The 18,141-nt window shown below is 36.9% G+C and overlaps 1 protein-coding gene across 3 annotated transcripts in view; it reads left to right on the top strand.

Moving 5' to 3' along the window:
• Positions 1–18,141, top strand: part of MCTP1 (multiple C2 and transmembrane domain containing 1) — a gene marked incomplete at its 3' end in the record, with an annotated part of 270,851 nt that overhangs the window by 183,096 nt on the left and 69,614 nt on the right. Inside the window, exon 17 of one of the 3 annotated variants that reach the window (XM_080572687.1) lies at positions 3,990–4,729. The exons of the other annotated variants lie outside the window; for them this stretch is intronic. Within the exon in view, the coding sequence (XP_080428813.1) occupies positions 3,990–4,058 (69 nt within the window). Of the gene's footprint in view, positions 1–3,989; positions 4,730–18,141 lie in introns of those variants that run through there. 3 annotated transcript variants of the gene reach the window in all.

Raw genomic sequence — 18,141 nt, 5'->3', positions numbered from 1 at the left:
TTGTATGCTATTGAGAAAAGCCCAAGTGAGGAAAACTAAATACAGAAGCAGTGTTTCAAAGGTTGCATGCAGGAGGGTTAGGAAAACAGCTTGTCCAGAAGTGAAGCTACCAGTTTCTTTCTAATGATCCTTAAAACATCCTCTGTGTGTTTATCTCTATACATTAGTTGCTTGCTTAGTAAGTATGTAGATCATAGGTGATATATAAGCATCTGTGCCTGGATGGAAGAATTAAAAAAAAAAAAAAGTAATTTTCAGTATGCTCAATTTTACTGGAGTAAAAACATGTAATGTTTTCAAATCTTGTAACGTTTCAAATATACACAATTAAAGTGTTTGTCCTACTTATATTGTTTAACATGTAATTTTATAATTTTAATTTTGATTGCAAAAACTGAAATCCATGCCAGAAACTGAAATCCAGACCATCAGTCAAAAAAAAAAAAAAAAGGCATAAAAAATAATTTGTTTCTACTAGTGCTGCACCTGCTGTATGACTAACAGTAATTGGTCTTCTTGGTTTGTAAATAGAGCCCCAAGAGATAAACACCCTTAAGTAAGCATCGCAGAAGTTACCCACAAAGTTTCGCAGCATGTTCCTAAAATGGGGACAACCTGACACGCACAGATTTACCCTACACTTTGGCAAAAGAGCGATATTGCGTGCTTCCCACTCCAAAATCGGTAGGTTTGGGAGGGAAGAGGTTGAAAGTTTGCTTCCCTCTGGGCAGGGGGTGGCAGGAGGGTGGTGACGGGTAGTGCTGCTCGTGGCGCCTCATGTCCAGAACTAGCAGGCCTGACATGGAGAAGGAATGGTTAATCTGTTTACCTCAGGACAGTAAGAAATTGAAGTGGAACAAGTCATGTGGGAGCCATTCTTTCCAAGCCTCAGACCTGCCTCAGGCCTGGCGTGTGGTGTTTTGGGGTGACCCTGGCAGCTGATCAGCTCTCTTGGCCTTGCTGGGGCTGGAAATGGGACACGTCCTCGTGCTGTTCCCCTTCATTGTGCCTTGAGCTCCCGTAAGATTCGTCGAGGAAAGTCCTACAAACCATCTGGGCAGCTTTTCCTAAAGTGGGAAAACTCCTGATTTGCACAATTATGGGAACTGCTAACAGAGTGTGCAAAAGCAGTAGTGTCAGACATTGCCCTTTTCTTGGACAACGTGTGTGTACAGAGTAGGCCATCTTGAAATTTCAAGTGGGTAAACCATTGAAGCACGGTATAACAGGAGAATACTTAAGAAGTTTTGAAGTGGTGGATTTATTTATTTTTTTTCATTTTTCACCTCAATCAGACACAAGCACATTTGTTAACATAACCCTTATTTTACAGTTTGGTCAGGTTAAACATTGTTTCCATGCGGGGTGCTTTCCATACCCAAAGAGCTAGCATTAAATCAGGTTTTTTTTGGAAAGCCCTCTTTGGACCTTTACAAGTAGTTCTTCCCCTGCTGCTGGCCCAAGGCAACAGCTGCACTCCTCAGTGACAAGGCGTCACTGAGCAGCATAGCCTAGGCAGAATGTGCATTTAGGTTTCTTAATTACAGGTCAAACTGATGGTTACAAAGTTGTGAGGAAAGTCCTGCTGTAGCCTTAGCTGTGTTACTGGTAAAGGTTAGGTGTTAGTTATGGCCTATTTTGCACATTAACTTCTTTTTCTGGTCACAGCAATGAGTAAACAAAACTGCCTCGGTCCTTTCAATTAGGTATTTTTGCAAGAAACAATATTGTGCAGGTAGTTTTTAAATACATGAAATGCTCTTTCAGACTGTGGGGAAAACGCTACGTTTTTACCAAGTGTCATACTTAGGTGATTTGGCTTCTGCAGGAAAGCAGAATTCCAGTTGACCTTGAAGTAAAAAGTCTATAAACTTCAATAGACACTTGTTTGATATAAACAATTCCTTTTTTTTTTTTTTTAGTATTCAACATTCAGAAGAAAAATAGTAGGTGTTGATATCCCAAAATCTGCTTATAGTTTTGCACTAAACAAGGAAGCACAGCAAAAGTATCATTTATTTTGGTTTCACTGGTAGATTTTATTTATTCCAGAATAAGCATTAACACTTACTCATTAGAGATAACTAACTTTGTGATCAGAATTGTTACTGAAGAGGAAAAGGGATTAATAGCTCTAAGCGAAATGGTTGCACGTGATACTCAATAGACTTGCAACCGCATGGCAGATCTTGAATTTGTAAGTTTCTATGAATAACATCAGCAGAATTACTACTGTAGCTCTGAAGTTAAAAGACACAAACTGCTTTCCAGGGACACAAGTAGTGTAAGAAAGAATCCACTAGTCTGCAAAAGAAAAAAAAAAAAAGGCATAATTTAGTCTTGACATTGACCACTGCTCTCACAACTATTGTTAGCACTGCAAAGTTATGTGTTAAAACTGGTATTATGCAATTGGAACTTCTTGGGCAATTAGTGTGCAGCACTGACTGAATACAAGACATGATTTTCTCTCCACAGCCGTATAGTTGCTGTGATTAGATGAGCCTGTATTCCAATTCTAATTGACTAGCCTCCGTAAGTAGACACTGCTCATTAATGAACACAGACAGACGCTTCCTAACCCCATTAAAAAAAATAGAAAGCTACCAAAGAGATGTGCTCAAAAAGGAATGAAATTAATTCTGTTTTGATATACTGAATATGTATTTTGCATTCATTGTTACAGGCAGTGGCACTGTATGCTTGGGAAAGTTCTGATTAAAAAAACCCAGCACCACTGCCAATATAAATGCATATCTTTGATTCTCTACCCTCAGTATGTCTCCTCTAAGTAAAACTTGAGGGATAAACACATTAAGCTGATGGTAAATCTCTACTTTAGTAGTAGCTCTGGCAGTACTAATGCAGGAGTTTTTGCTCTTTACTAATATTTCTTCTTAGTCTTTGAGTATATGAATGTGTGATGTCAGCTTTGTTTGAAACACTCCTTTCTGAACTATTCTCATCTTAATAAAGTCAGCTTGTATAATGTTTCTGTTCTTTCTCTGTCCCTCATGAGGTCTGTTCCTTTCTGGTGTTTCTTTCATTTTATAAGGTGAGGGCAAATCTCTTCCTTATTGCAGACCAGAAGGCACAGGTGCACACATTTGGAACTCTATTTTACAATGACAAATTCTTCTTCTATTTTACAATGAGAAATTCTTCAATTTGCAGGCAAAATGTATTTTTTATAATTAAAAGCAGTGAATTCCTTTGAAGATGAGTGGTCAGTACTATAAAGTCTACTGTTAATGATTATTTAAGCTTTTTTTTTTTAATGAAGGAAGAACAATTATACTCTGATTGGTACACAGTATTTTTTTTGCTGTTTTTCTTCTAAGAATATCTAGTTCTAGCAGATGCTGTATTACTTTAACGTGACTGAAGTTAAAACTAGATATTTTTAATATTTGCTGCCATCTTAATTATTACTTGCTAAAAGCATGACTGTTAGCAGAGGGATTATGAGTTAATAAAAATGTCATAGTATTAGTATATAAAACAATATAATTTTCCCAAGATAATGATTAACAGTGTAAGGCCATATTAAGAACGTTCAAAGCCTATTCCCTAAATGTGCTTGATTTTCATCTTTTAGGAACAGTAGCATAATATTGTAATAAGTGAACACAGAAATATAAACAGAGAAATGTTTTGGAGGAATTTATTTTCAAGAAGAGGTGACTAATGAAAACTCTTCTGAGCTTGTTGAGCTCTGTTTTTGCATAATGTCACTACGTTCCTAGCATTACAACTTGAAATCAATCTGAAGAGTGTTTTTAATGCTTTGTATTAATTCGCCAGTGCGACTCCAGTGAAACATATCAAAAATTATTTATTCATCACAGTCTATTAGCTAAAGCATTCATAAGATAACTTCAGCTCACTGGCAGCCTGTCAGTATGTAGGTATTCCTTTCACGTCCAAGAACTGTTTTGTATGGGGGTTAGTTTTCTAACTTTTTAAGACATTTTTGCTTTGTTCCCCAGCTGCGTCAGGTTTTCATTAGGTATCTCAGTTCCATTGGTACGAAATTATCCGTAAATCGGTGCGCTTGAGCGTCCTCCTTCGCTTGCTCAGAGCTGAAGCCCCCAGGAGAGCTCGCTGAAGTTACCTACCACAGCAGCCGCTGCCCGCCAGGGTCAGGTGCCCCCTCACCGCCCTACCTGAGCACCCGCAAGCTGAGCCCGTCCCATTCAGGGCTCTAAGAACAGGCCCATTGTCACTGCAAGAATCGCTTGTTTCTGGGGGAAAATTATTCCAGTGCTGCTTCTGAATGAATGACAAGGCTGTTGTTACTCCCGGGATATTAGGCCTCACTGCTTTTCTGAGAAAACAAATTTGCTGTAACTTTATCTGTAATTTAGTACTGAATGGGCGCAAATAGGATCTACACGGTATAGAATGCGAGGCAGAAATAAGAGTTTGTTAAAGCCATGAAAGCAACGTGTAACCATTATATTTCCGAAAGCGGCCTTATCGGTCATAGGTATAAAGGAAAAAAAAATCATTATGATCTTAGCATTAGCCATCTGTTTTGACTTTACTTTAAAAGTACAATTGGAAGAGTGAGGTTTCTGTCTATACGGTGAATACGGTGAAAATTACAAGTTCCTGAAAGTAAATGCATACTTTGCCTTGACCAACAGAATGATTACATTATAGACTACTCAACTCTTCTTTTTTGCAAGATCCGTTATTTTTCCTTTTCTCACAGTAAACTTAGAAGAGCCTTGTTATTCTCAAGTTCCACTTTCTTGAAAACATAATGTCAAAGTGTTTAAATAAAATTTCACTTTTATTGGCTGATTCTTGCTTGTCAACATCCGTTGAACAATCAAGTGTTCAACACTGGAAGTGATAATATTAATTGTTTAAAGCCTTTGTCCTGTACACGCAGGAACACAGCCCTTCCAAGCGGTGCTGGTAAAGCTGATCCACGCCAGCCAGGGTATTTTATTCCATCGGAGTTCACTTTCACGGTTGTGCACTTGCTTCATTCACTGCTTTACGTCCAGATTAGGTGGCAAATGTGCAAACTGCTTTCTTCATATTCTTTCTCTCTCTCCTTTTTTCCCTTTTCTTTTTTTAACAGAAAAAAAAAAATCCAGTTGTAGGAGTTTGATCTTACTGATTAGCAAAGTTAAAGCTAAGAACTTAATGTGGTTTCTAATCAGCTGGCAGCTGTCATTAGTGAGTGACAATGTAGTTAATCCCCCCCGACACTCAGCCCTGCTCCCAAATGCAGAAAAAGCCACCTCCAGGCACACTCCCAACCCAAGCTGAGAGCAGGCAGTGAATATCTGACCCCAGGATCTGAACCTGGGAATCTCTGGTTAGTATGCTTCATTGCCTCTGGATCACTGCACTCGCCCTTCTGCTCCTTTGCTTAGAATCTCTAATATGCCTAATTTAAATTAAATTATTTTAATTAAATCATTCAACTGATTCTCACAGTGCAAGATAGTTACGAATTCTAGTGTTTAAAATCAGGTGTCTTGACCAAACCGATGTTAGTCAGCCAGAGATAACTGCAGATTCTGGCATAGGCAAAGCAAAAGTTACGTGTGAAAAGACAGTCACAGATTAAACTGGAACTAAGAGTCATGTCAGTTATTCCTATAAACGTATCACAGCAGCTGTATTCCTGCTGGTATTTTCATTTTTTCCTTGACATTGTGCCACACGTGCTGGTCTCACAATTTGCAGAGAAGGGAAAAGGCTGAGCAGGCTGCACAGGGAGTTTGTGATTTCTGGATGGAGATAAAGCTCATCTTGTTTTAGCTCCTGATTTGAGCAATCTTGTCATTTGCCAGTCAAAGAATGTTGTAAAGAATTGTCTGCTGCATCACCAGTCAGGGTTTTTCATAGGTAACCCCGCAACAGCTGATGACACGGCACTGTCATACTCCTGGGCTGGTATTTATTTTATTTTCTGTGGACACCCCCTTTTCTCTAATTTTTCCTATTAAAAAGACCTAAACATTCCTTATTCCTAAGTTTTACAGAGCAATGCAAGCCCCAGACCCTGAAGAGTTTTAATGCATGTGGAGTACTTCAAAAAGCAGCTGCCTGTGCTCTATAAGTAGTTATGGACTAATTAAATTCCGTTGTCTGCCTGGCAGTGACAAATATGGCACTTCTTTGAGACCACTCTGAGGTCCGGATGCTCAAACAGACACTCGTGTGCAACCCCAAAGTGCAGGAGTACCTAGTTGCTCTGTGATGGATCTAGTCTCTGCTGACTTTTGATTTTTAGGACTGATAGTTGAAAAGAAAATATAAATTGGTTAAAAAATGACAGATTATTTCTGGGGGCGTTTTCAGTGTTCACCTTTATGATAGATGCATTTTTTTTTAAGTTAATGCAGTTTAGAAATCATTTTAAGTTTTCCAACACGAAGAAAAGAAATGAGATATTGGATTCGCAAACAAAAGCTTTATTGGTTTATGACAAGTAATCCATCTTTTTGCATTAGTGTAGCATTCTACTCCAGATTATTTTTCATAATTGATAATTTGTGAGTCATATATTTGTTATCTATTCTTTTATGGGTTTCTAAATAGTGAATGATGTCAAAGGTCATTGAGCTTTCATAAAGGAAATGTTTTTATTTTATTTCTTAAGTTTTGATTGGTGTTCTGAAGAACTTTGTAAACGTCTCAGGGAAAAGTACAAAGAAAAAAGTGACAGCAGTTTTCCTGATAGAGAATTTGTGCAACATAATGTTACAGCAAGTTGAAGAAGAAGTTAGTGTTAAGACACACATGAAGAACCAGAGCCAGATAGAAATGTTTTACCAGTTATTTTACATTAAAAGTCAGTTACAATTTATATAATAGTCCTTAAGCTTTAGAAGTTAGAAATATGTGCATTGCACCATGTACAGCAAAATTAAGAACAATATTATTTATTTGTATGTGACTGATTCATTTTGATTTTTCCTTATCAGAAATATTTCTTTTACAATAACCAACAGACCATAGCTTTCTTTCCACCATGAAATGGAGTCAGGAGGGAGCGGAAGGGTGTTTCAGTCATGTGTCATCCCCTTTTTTTTGGAGGAATTTAATATTGGTTGTGGATTAAGAATATCTGGTGAGGAAAAATAAATGTATCTTTGCATGTAAAAAAATAGAAGGTGCACCAAGATGATATTATATGTTGATACAATAGTTTGTCCCAGACAAGTAATTAATAAAAAAAATTTGAGCATATGATATAAAATTTAGTTAGCCTAATGAGACAACTCGTAGGAACTTTTCCCTTTATTAATTTTTCTCTAGCAACCCATGAACATTACCACTAACTGTGCTCACAGAGCTTTCTGATGCAATTAAAAATTGGGAGAACTGAATAAAATATGAATAAGTTCAGTCAGTGGGAAAGGCAACTTAAAATAATTTGTGGATAACTATATAGGAGGCATAAAGTATTTTTAAATGAATTAAATATTAATTTCAGAGCAAATTTGTTATGAATATACTATTACAGACTGTGGTTCTCTCTTCAACATTCATTAAAATGTCCTGTGAACAGTTTAATTATACTGAGACATTTCTATTAAAAAAAATGATTCAGGATTATCCTCATAATTAAAGTAGAATAGCGCTCATTTAATTGTGATATAATCTTACTAATATATATATATATAATGTTATTAAAATAATGTAAACAAGTTTTTCCCAATTTATTGAAATGAGAAAAGAATATCTGATGGTTTTCAGTACAACTATCTTTGAACTTTCATCCGAAAATCATCAATAATTGAATATTTTGTAAAATTTTTTGAACTTCAAATCAGTAACAATATTAGTAGGATCAATAATTTTTCCCCTAAGATATATTTTAGTTGCCTGAGAATAAAGCAAGTTACATATCGTTGATGAATACTTTTCATTTCATACTATAGCTTACATCAGTACATTGTTTTTTTTTTTTTTCTGAAACTGTTGTATTTTTTTAACCAAACCCTCTATCATGTTTATTTATTTATTTTTTTAAATGCAGTTTCTAGCCAAGCTGGAAGTACTTAATAATGTATCCTAACTATTTCAGACACATACTTTAATCTAGACACTCCGTTCAACTGGGACTGTAAAATAAAGCAGTTTTCCAGTTCATCAGATAATTAATTTTGAATACGATAATTATTTGATACAAATAGAAAATATCTTGATGTTTAATCCCTGAAAAGTATTATGGATTTGGACAAAACATCTCAAAAAAAAAAAAAAAGCATCATTTTCAAATAACCCTTTTCATAGCATTGCAGTGATACTAAACGTATCTAATTGTACTTGTGACAGGGTGATGTCCTTTTGTCACTATGGATATGAAATGATAGTCTTTAACAGAAGCTCTGCGTTCTGTATCTAAAAGGAAAATATTCTCAGTTATTACTGTGTTGTGTAATATAACATGCATTTAATGATCTTTTCTTACTGTTTTTATACAACTTGGGAAAACGTTCAAAAAAAAAAAAAGGAAGGAGAGAAAGTAAGAAAGGAAGGATGTCACATTTTTTTTTAAAAGCAGGATGTACTTTTGAACTGTATGGCTTGCCTGATTCTCAGCCGATCACGAATGCAAGACAGCGCTGCTGCTGCTGCAGTTACGGTTATCTATTAGATGTATACTGCAGCGGTGTCTGCAGAATACTGGGCACATCGCAGGGCCGCTGGTCTGTACATTTAACAGTCCTCTGAGCCTGTGCCATTAAATGTGTATCGTTAAGTTCAATTCAGATCAGAAATGCTGTCCCAGGAGTAAATTTACACATATGCATAAGGTATTTGCTTTATTTCACGTGCAAAGGAAAATGCGTGTGTAAATGATGCACAGAAGAAAAAGCATGCACTTAGGTTAATGAAGTTTTCCAAGCATCTCTTCGTTATGTTGAAAATACTGTAAATACTGCTGTATTTAGACTATTGTAAGTAATTCTCAAGACAGTTGTGCTGTATTGAACGGAGCATTGATTATACAAGAGATATAGGAGAATAGTAAATTTAAGATGGTACAAATACGTCTTGTCCAGCAACTTAATGTATTTGCAAGACCAAGCACCGAATCCTAATCTTTGAATAGTTACGGCCAAAATTATTTTTCAGAAAAGGTGTCTGAAACGTGTGTTAGAAGGGCATAGGTTTTATGTAATTTTTGTCAATTAAAAAAAGCCTATTTTTTGTGATAGTAAAAATGATTTAAATCTAGGTAGAAAAATATTAGCAGCATTGTAAGACTTAGGCTTAAATTGTGTTTACTGAAATCTTCAGGTGTAAAGATGTAAAAAAATTCCATATGTTCCCTGGCCTGAAATGAAGATGGGTTTAATTTAGTGAGAATGCCAGTGCTGTGCTGTTTTCTCATAAAAGTAGGCTTTTTTTTTTTTTTTTCTTATCTTCCCTGAATGTTATTATCCACTCAGACCTGTAGGTAGCACCCTTGCATCACACAAAAAATAACTGCCTTTTCTGGAGACACAATTACTATTTAGGTCGGGAAGTCTTTACTTGTGCAGACCTCTAAATGTAGCAAGTATTATTTGCATAATTTCCAGACTTTGATGACAATCTGTGATCTTAAAACAGTAGCCTAAAGATTATGCATTAGGTTGTTTGGCCTTATGATTCACTTCTCTCTTAAGACATATCCCTTTTTTCTGTGGGACTGGTAGAGGGAAGGCACAACAGGCGCTCTAATGAGGAGTCATGGAGGTACAACGCTCTCTCGTAATTATTAGTTTTAGCTTACTGTCCATCCCGGATTAATACATTTGCATAGGTCTACAGTTCTGTTAAACATTTTCTTCTCTGTTCTGCAAAATACTCGACGTGATCTCTTTTAGGACTTTGGTGAGGAAAGCTCCGAGGCTGTGAACAAACTCCAAGGCGCCGCGTTCACTCCTCTTGCCGTGGGCCTGATCCTGCTGGGGACACTGCCCTGCTGGGGACGTGTCCACTCACCCTTGTTGCTGTTACTGCTTTTCAACTTCTGAAATACACACTACCAAAAAAATAATAAAATAAAATAAAAATAAAAGTAATATAGGTTTTACTTTTAAAGGCAGGGTTGTTCAGATAGAAAACTGTTCTGCAAATTATCTTTAGATTTTAACTTATTTTTTTCCCCCTCCGGTATGTGCTGCATAATATCACTGCTTCCATTTCCAGAACCCAGCAATACCATGCCATCTCTTAAAATGAGAGTTGATTCTCCTTTGGAGTTGCTCTTCTGTCACTTAACACAGGATGTTTTTAGGTTTATTATTTTATTCCTAAGAGGCCATGCCAAAGACGATCTGTGTATCACCATAAGCAGTGGTCACGGTATACTGAATATAGCTGTTGACATTTTCTCTATTATACTAAGATTGTGCTTAATTTTACTGGGATTCAGTAAGCCATGTTTAAAAAAAATCATACCCGGCTCCTGTTAATGTACACACTTAGTGTTTTTGTCCTTGCAGTGCTGAACTGAGAAGGGAATACCAGACATTCGAGCCAACCTCCTTGTGAACAAACCGATTTTGAATCGTATTGTGTGAGTGTTTGACTGCGAGTTAGAATGGGCAAAGTGAGGTGCAGGCAGGAGGGAACCAACCTTTGACTAACTGCAGCAGCCAAAAAAAGACAAATGAGGACAATCAGCACAGGGGTTTTCAGCCTCTCCTCTCCTTGCTAGAATAGGAGGCATTTTTGTCATAAAGCACAGATTGAGTTCCTGCACAAACTGAGCCACCCTTTGTCTGCTTCCTTTGTAGAATACGAACCACCTCATCTTTAAAATTGTTAAAGGAATCCAGGCATGAAAAAAAGAATGACACGAGAGTATTTTTTATTGGTTATTTTGCCTGGGGACGTGCAGCATGGTTAACAAGAAAAGCTGACTTTTTTTTTTTTTAAGGCCTTCCTTCAATTTGTCGTGCCAGTGGCCATGTTAGAAAGGCATCTGGTGTTCGTAGCAAATGTTCGTATCTTAGCTGGTGAGGCAGGGGAGTCATTTTCCAGCATGGGCGTCCCTCAGGGAAGCAGGAAGCCCAGGAGGAGGAGCTCATCACAACTGGCTGCTGTGAAACAGAAGCTTTTACTCCTAGGGAGGAGAAGGAAAAAACAGTGGTGTGAGGAAAGGAAGCTCCTCCATCAACACATTAGAAAAAAATCAATTTAGCAACATTTTATTTTTAAGTCTCACATTACATCCTCACACCAATGCTTTTTTTTTTTTTTTTCATGCCAGATATTTCATATGCAGGTCATACATAGGTATCAATTTGTGAAGCAAGAAAAAAACTGTCTACAGACATGGCTGGTAGCTTTTCTTTGTATATTACATTCTCTGTATTTCTGTTCTCAGTGTGTGGAAAAAATAAGGCTACACAAAACATGACAGGAAACCATTTAACTGCTTGTCTGGAGGATATGCTGTAAGTTATCTTTTTTAACTTTTCATAGTTAGATAGGACTAGGTAAAAATCTGCTGGGGTCTCTGGCAGAAAGATTACAGAGAAATACAGTTATATGCCACTACGGTAGATTCCTCTAAACTTAAAAGAAAATGTCCATTCAGAGAATAAAGCAATATTTCATAATAAGCATATGCTAAAACTGCTATAGCACTTTTTTTTTTCTTCCCCATTTTCTCCTCTTGCTTCTTTGAAGCCCACTAGTTGTTTTTCAAGAATTATTCAAAATTTGAATAGTACTTTGCTATCATTTTGCATGGGGGTATTACAGTGATATAAAACCTGTGTCTTATAGATATTATGAACAATATCTTAAGAAAAGTAAGCATTTTTAATGTTTGAAGTCGTTTAAAATTTACCTGGTAATCAGTTTTAAGATGTTCTGTCCTATGATGACATTCAAGCAATTAGATCAAACTCTTTTTCAGAAAAGGGCAGGCTCAGTCCATGTGAATGTGTTTGCTTGAAATATTCCTTCTCTTGGGGAAGAATATCTTCTATTATCAGGAAGGTCTACTGAGCAAAGGACCAGCGATTTGTCACTGTCAAGACACAAGATCAAATTTTCAAAGGAAATAACTGGAATGCAATCACAAGCTTTCACGAAGCAGACACTGAGTATTGTGGTCCTACTTTTAATGTATTTTTCTTTTTGAAATCTGACACGGATAAACATTATTGAAGTACTGTTTTAGGGGATTACGAGTATTACTTTGTTGTACGATGGGAAAAACCCGAGGCCGGATTCTGTTCTTTTTAGGCTAGTTTTACATCGGGATTTTTACTTTATTAGGTTTTCCACTTGTTTACACCATTTTTAGATCAACTTTTGGATATTTTGTTGCAGGGACCAGTATGCTGGGGCAGAGTTCTGATAACTTCATTCTTTTAGGAGGGAAAGGATGACGTTTTATAGCAATGACATGTTCATTCAGTTTGAATTGGCATTGATGGGATCTGGAATTCACCGCTTCTAGATTTTTAACACTGGAAGGACTACGGCTCGGTTAGCACTGTTCTGTGCATTGCTGTCATTTTTGTAGTACTTTCCTGACTAGGAAAGGGTTTATTCTTTGCCAGTGCTGGGAAGCTTTTGTCTGAATTTGTAGTGTAGTCGTGTAAGATTTAGGAGAAGAGGACTGAAGAGAATTACAGACAGCTCCTTGTGATTCGAAGGCTGTGATTTTAGTATGACGCTATTTTAAAGTGGCATGGAAATGCTGCTCTGTTTTTGGCTTTCCGAAATAGCTGTACCCTTTTAGGTTATTCATGCCTCCATAAAAGGAAGGTCACCAGATCTTTTTGCTCATTTTAGTGAGAAATATATTAACTAACAGCCCTCAGACTAAAATACCCAGCTGTTTAAAAAGCAGCAAACACTGTTGTTTGGAAACCTTGCAGTACTTAAAGGTTACTATAAACTGATCCATAAAAGACCTTTCTTACACCATTTCTATCCTATTTCCCCTTAGTCTTTGGTGTTTGTGAAGAACTTACAATTAGTCTTGGTGGTGCCAAGATGCAATCCTAGCAAAAAAATCTTAAAATTATCTTCTTTTTTTCTAAGTGAGTTCTTCATACACAAATCAATAAAGTTTAAGTGTTACGGGTTTTAAATCTTTTGCCAGTTACTTACTGAACTTTTTCTAATCTGAAGTCTTCAAAGGAAAACCAATCAACAATAGTACAATGTTATAACTTGTCCTTTTACTTGCAGACCAGAGCAATCATTCTACCCCGAGATGAAATGTAAATCCTCCTGTTACCTCTCTTCTACTGGGAAGATCAAAAGGACCTACCAGTAAAAAGCTCAGTTTAGTTTCTCCTCCTGCTGAGATGAAAAACTAATAGTCTGGCTTCATCCTGGTTACCCATAACAAACTCTACTTTTGTCCCCACGTTGTTGTCTGTAACTGACCCAACGACGAGGCATCATTCATTCCGTTGCCCATATTCTCTTCCCAGAACATATATGATAAATATGCTGGACTAAATCAAAATGGCTAGTGTTTCCCACTGGCTGCTGTTAGACCTTCAGAGGCACTTAGCAAATACGAAAGAGCAGTCACCTTACTGTTATAAAAGATGCCTGCTTGCTGCTGTAGCAGTTTGGCAAAATAACGTCAATGCAGTGGGAAATATGTATTGCTCGGGCATTTCTAAACACTGACACTGTTATCTCTGTCTTTAGCTGGGTGGTGGCTGTTCGTGACCATCTGGAAAGGATCCCTTTCCAGAACAGAAGTTGCATGCCTATGGCCTGCATATGTTTAGGTGTCTGGTATTTAGGGACGGAGTTTCACAACTTTTGCTGGTTAATTCTAATAGAGATCTTATGATTTATCCAGCACTTCTCAAAAGTTATAGCTCCATCTGTGGGTTTTAAGGCTTCATTTTTCTGAACCCTGAAATTTAACATTTTGGACATCGGGAATTAATGTTCAGTTTGGGAGTTACATATCTGTACTGGAAGATACCCATTTTAATGAATGAGGGTTGCCAGTATCTAGATTTTATTCACTTTCTCATACAGCCTTGTTCCCCTCTGTCCTTAGCACAAATGCAAGTGGCACTCCCACGTTTGTTGGGGTCTCAGTAACGTGCAACTGACCTGGGCAACGCAATGTGCAAAAGGCTGAGCACACTGCGCAAGCACTCTGGGCTCTACCTTGGTTTTCCTTGGGTACTTCTCTGGCCCCTCTTTATTTCCTTCGCTTTCATTCTCACTTTAAACCTTTTGTGGGCAGGTGAGCACTCTTCATCTGGCTTTGTTTTCAGTCATATCTTTTTTACTGCTCTCCAGCAGTACCTGCGAACTGCCCATGAAATAACTGCAGTTAAGTTTGCTGGCCAGCGAAGAAGTGTAAGATCTTTGGAATGTTTTCGGTTAGTGTTTAAAGGTGGTAAAGATGCTCAATAACACTCGTACCCGTGAACTCTTGGAGATGTGCTTTCATGTCCTAATTTTGATATGGTATTGTGTTTCCTCCTTCATGCATGTGTTAAGAATGTAAATGTTATGAAATGGCCCCACACTTGTCTCCTGGCAAGAAAATTGCAAGAAAAAGAGGATTGGGGTGGGGGAAAAGACAAGGAAAGGAGAAAGAAATATTTCACTTTCTTATCCAAGGTGATTTCAGGTCTAGGTGTTTCCATATATTGGTTATATCATTTTTTAAAAATGAAATTATAGCCAACGTAATATTTAACTGTTTTCTACCTGAATGTTAAGATGGAGCAATTTTTACTTCAACAGCCAGTATTGCTATTAAAATATACACTTTTAACATGGCTATAGCTATAAAGAAAACAAAATCTTAATTGTAACTTGGAGCAGAGAGTGTTGGAATTTACTTTGTGAAAATCAGGTTTAAAATGGAGGGCACTGTACCTTTTGGGTATTTAGTGTAACAGTAGCAATAATGTGTTTACATTGTCTTGTTATTCACTAGAAAGCTAAGCCATCAAATGAATCTGAGCTTGTTTATTTCACAGCTACTTTAATTTTATCTTTTTTTCCCCCTCTCTGTCTCAACGTTTAAATAGACCTTTTCTTTCTAAATCTATTTAAGCAATGCAAGACCTAAATCAATCCTAAGTGGCAACCACTTCTCACAGTGCTGTGTGTGGCTGTGTGTTAATTAGCTGAAATAGATTATCCCCTGGTGTGTGGCGTAGTGTTTGTGGTAACTTTTAGTGTGCATAGTTTGCAGTGAATTTCATGTTTATTTTCATGTACTGAGGCAAATTCTCAGTATGTCTTCAAATTATCTCCTTGGGGGTGTTTTTTCCTGAGCTAATCCTGACAGACTCTTCCTGCCAGATATGCCCGTCATCAAGAACAGGAGAACACTGCACATGCAGGAACCTCGGTGCTTGGGGCTGTATGCAAATTTAATGCCCAGCTCATTTCTGTTTCTCTTACATGGATGACAGACATTTTAACAATAAGTTTCACATTTCCCCATGGAAATCCCATTGTATTACTGTATGTATATGAGTGCATACATACATTTCCTTTGTATATGTGTTTGAATATGATATCAGGAACACCTGTGCTTGTAAATATGTTTTATGCCCTTTTTGTGTATTTACATACAGATAAAATATGTGTAAGAAAGCTTGTGTCAAGAATGCAGTCGTCAAACAGCTCTTTATCAGAGATGTAGCTAGATCCCAGGGAGACTTATCAGATACTAAAAAATAGATAGGGTGGAAAATGTGATAAACAAGAAATTGACACTGAAAATAATTCTACAGCATTTGGGGGTTTCCTGCCTTCATATGGTAGCGAGAAGCAAGAGCATAGAAAATAAGCTTTTGTTTTCTGATGTTTGAAGCGGGCACAGTCAGAGCAAATGATATTCCAACAATTGCAAATAGAGCTTTCTCCAGATATGTCACAATCTTCATGACTGAAATGAATTCTCACTGGTGCTATAGTTTTTGGAAGAGCTGGAAGTTGCTGAAGGACTACTAAATTATTATTTTTTCTGCATTTTAAAGGCAATAACCAAAATGTAGGCACTTTGACACCAAAATTTATATGTAGACACTGAAATAGAAGGTGATTTGACTGGCAGAGGTGCAGCAAACCCATGTCCCTCTCTTCTTCCTGTGTGTGTGCTTCCATCTGTACGCACTCAGACATGCACGTATGTATGCAGTGCATGCATTTTTTGAAAGGAATTACAGGAGGAAATGATTACATCCTTGTCCCATACTGAATGTGGGACACATGCCTATTCCTCTATCTCTGTGAAACCAACGTATTTGAATGTTGATCTGTATGTTTAAATTCAGATAGCTCAAAAGTGGTTTTCAGAAGAATTTTTAAATGGAGATTGCAGAAATATGGAGGGAGATTTTAAAGAGTTTTTAAGACAGAGACTTCATATAGAAAGTATTTTCTTTTTTATTTTTAATTCAAATTTTGGTGAGATTTTTTTTTTTCCTCTGGAATTCCTGGTCTACCTATATGGCAAAGTTGTGTTTCTACACCTTTCCTTCTTCGTTTCTTCTCATCTTAGTTCGTGTTGGTTTGGGGGACTTAAAAAGCCAACATCACCACCGTATTACTTTTTACTTAAGAGTATTATTAGAAAACATGTACTGCTTTTCTTTTCTTCTTGAGGTGGGAATGACAATTTCATGGTGGTGGTTGCAGTGCAGAAGAAAAAAAAAAAAACAACAAAAAAAACACCCACCTACTAAGTATTCAAAAATTGCCATCACAGCTTGAGAATAAGTTCTGTAAAACTAATACTAATATATTCAAGTATAAAAATATACTTTAGAAGTAATTCAGCCAATTGTCTTTCTTTTTATTCTTAGAAATGAAATTGTTATTCATATGGAGCGATATAGCTAAGCCTATGTGTAGATGTAGTTAGGAAATATAAGAACTTGTTTTCCTCTACCTCCTTGTACTACCTGCTCTGAAGTTATATTAAAGAAAATTAAAGAAAGTACCTCATAATTGAAGTTCATTCAACATAACATATTATATCCCATCAATTTTAATGTTATTTCACAAATAATGAGCACTATGTAGTAGTACTGAATAGTATGAAATAAAGTGACAGGAATGAAAGAAGTGATATAATTATCTGATGGGGTTTTGACACTGTCTTTATTTTTGTAACTGCATGGGTTGATTAGTGTTGAAACATAAGGAGTACATACAACTTTCCAGAACGTCTGTTGATTTGGTATGTTCTTATACTTATTTGTGTTACTTCTCTCTCTCTTTTTTTTTTTTAACCTCATTATTATGTCGGCCTTTGTTTCAGATTGTATCTGTTCTGTTGCTTTCTTTATCTTTTATCGTGCTCTGTAACAACATGCTACACCACTAGTTCTCAAACTGTGATTTGTAGTCACTTCCCATAGCAAGTACTTCCCAGGTATAAATCCATATTTAAAGTGTATATGTTTAAAAGTTTGATGATAAGGGTGTGTGGTAGTCTGGAAGAAATTGCAATAACTCAAAATAGCCTATCATTTCAGAAGCTCGGGAAGCAGTGCTCTAGGCAGTACAAACTCACTGGGGTTTAGCCATGTCTCATGTGACTGGAAGGTAAGCTGAATAACTCACGCACAGCATGCTGCCTCACCCTTACGTGGCCTTCTTCACAGACAGAACAAGTCTAAAATAAAATAATTTTTTAGCAGAAAAAAAAAGCAGAAATAAAAAGAGAAAATAAAAAAAAGCAGAAATAAAAGAGGTTATCCACATTCTGAGGGGACATGGGGAGGCTTTGGAGAACATGGCAGTGGCTTCCGTGGTCCATCTAGTGCAACAGCCTTCTTACAAGTTCTGTGGGGTAAGGATTTCATACTCAGCTATTACTGCCAGATCAGGATTGTGCCTTGGGACTTAGCCTACCACCTTCTTTGTTTTTTTTGTTCACCCTTGTTGTGATCAGGACAGGTCAGTACAACGTAGTGTCTTTTTTTCCTGAAAGCTGTACTGCTTATTAACATCATAATTTTCCATTACATGTGGAAAAGCACTGGTGGGAAATTTCAGGTAGGAAAGCAGTATAAGCAAACCTAGAAGGGTATGGGAAAAAAACAAAACAAAACAAAACTTCCTTCATTGTTTCTATACTTCACTGATATCTCTTTATTGTTAAATTATTTGCACTCACTATAGAAAAGTTCATTTCAG

The sequence above is a fragment of the Anser brachyrhynchus genome (genome assembly GCF_964034855.1).
Source record: "Anser brachyrhynchus genome assembly, chromosome: Z".
Classification (NCBI taxonomy): domain Eukaryota; kingdom Metazoa; phylum Chordata; class Aves; order Anseriformes; family Anatidae; genus Anser; species Anser brachyrhynchus.
Note: the sequence above shows the minus strand (reverse complement) of the source record. Positions and strands in the feature narration are given on the sequence as shown.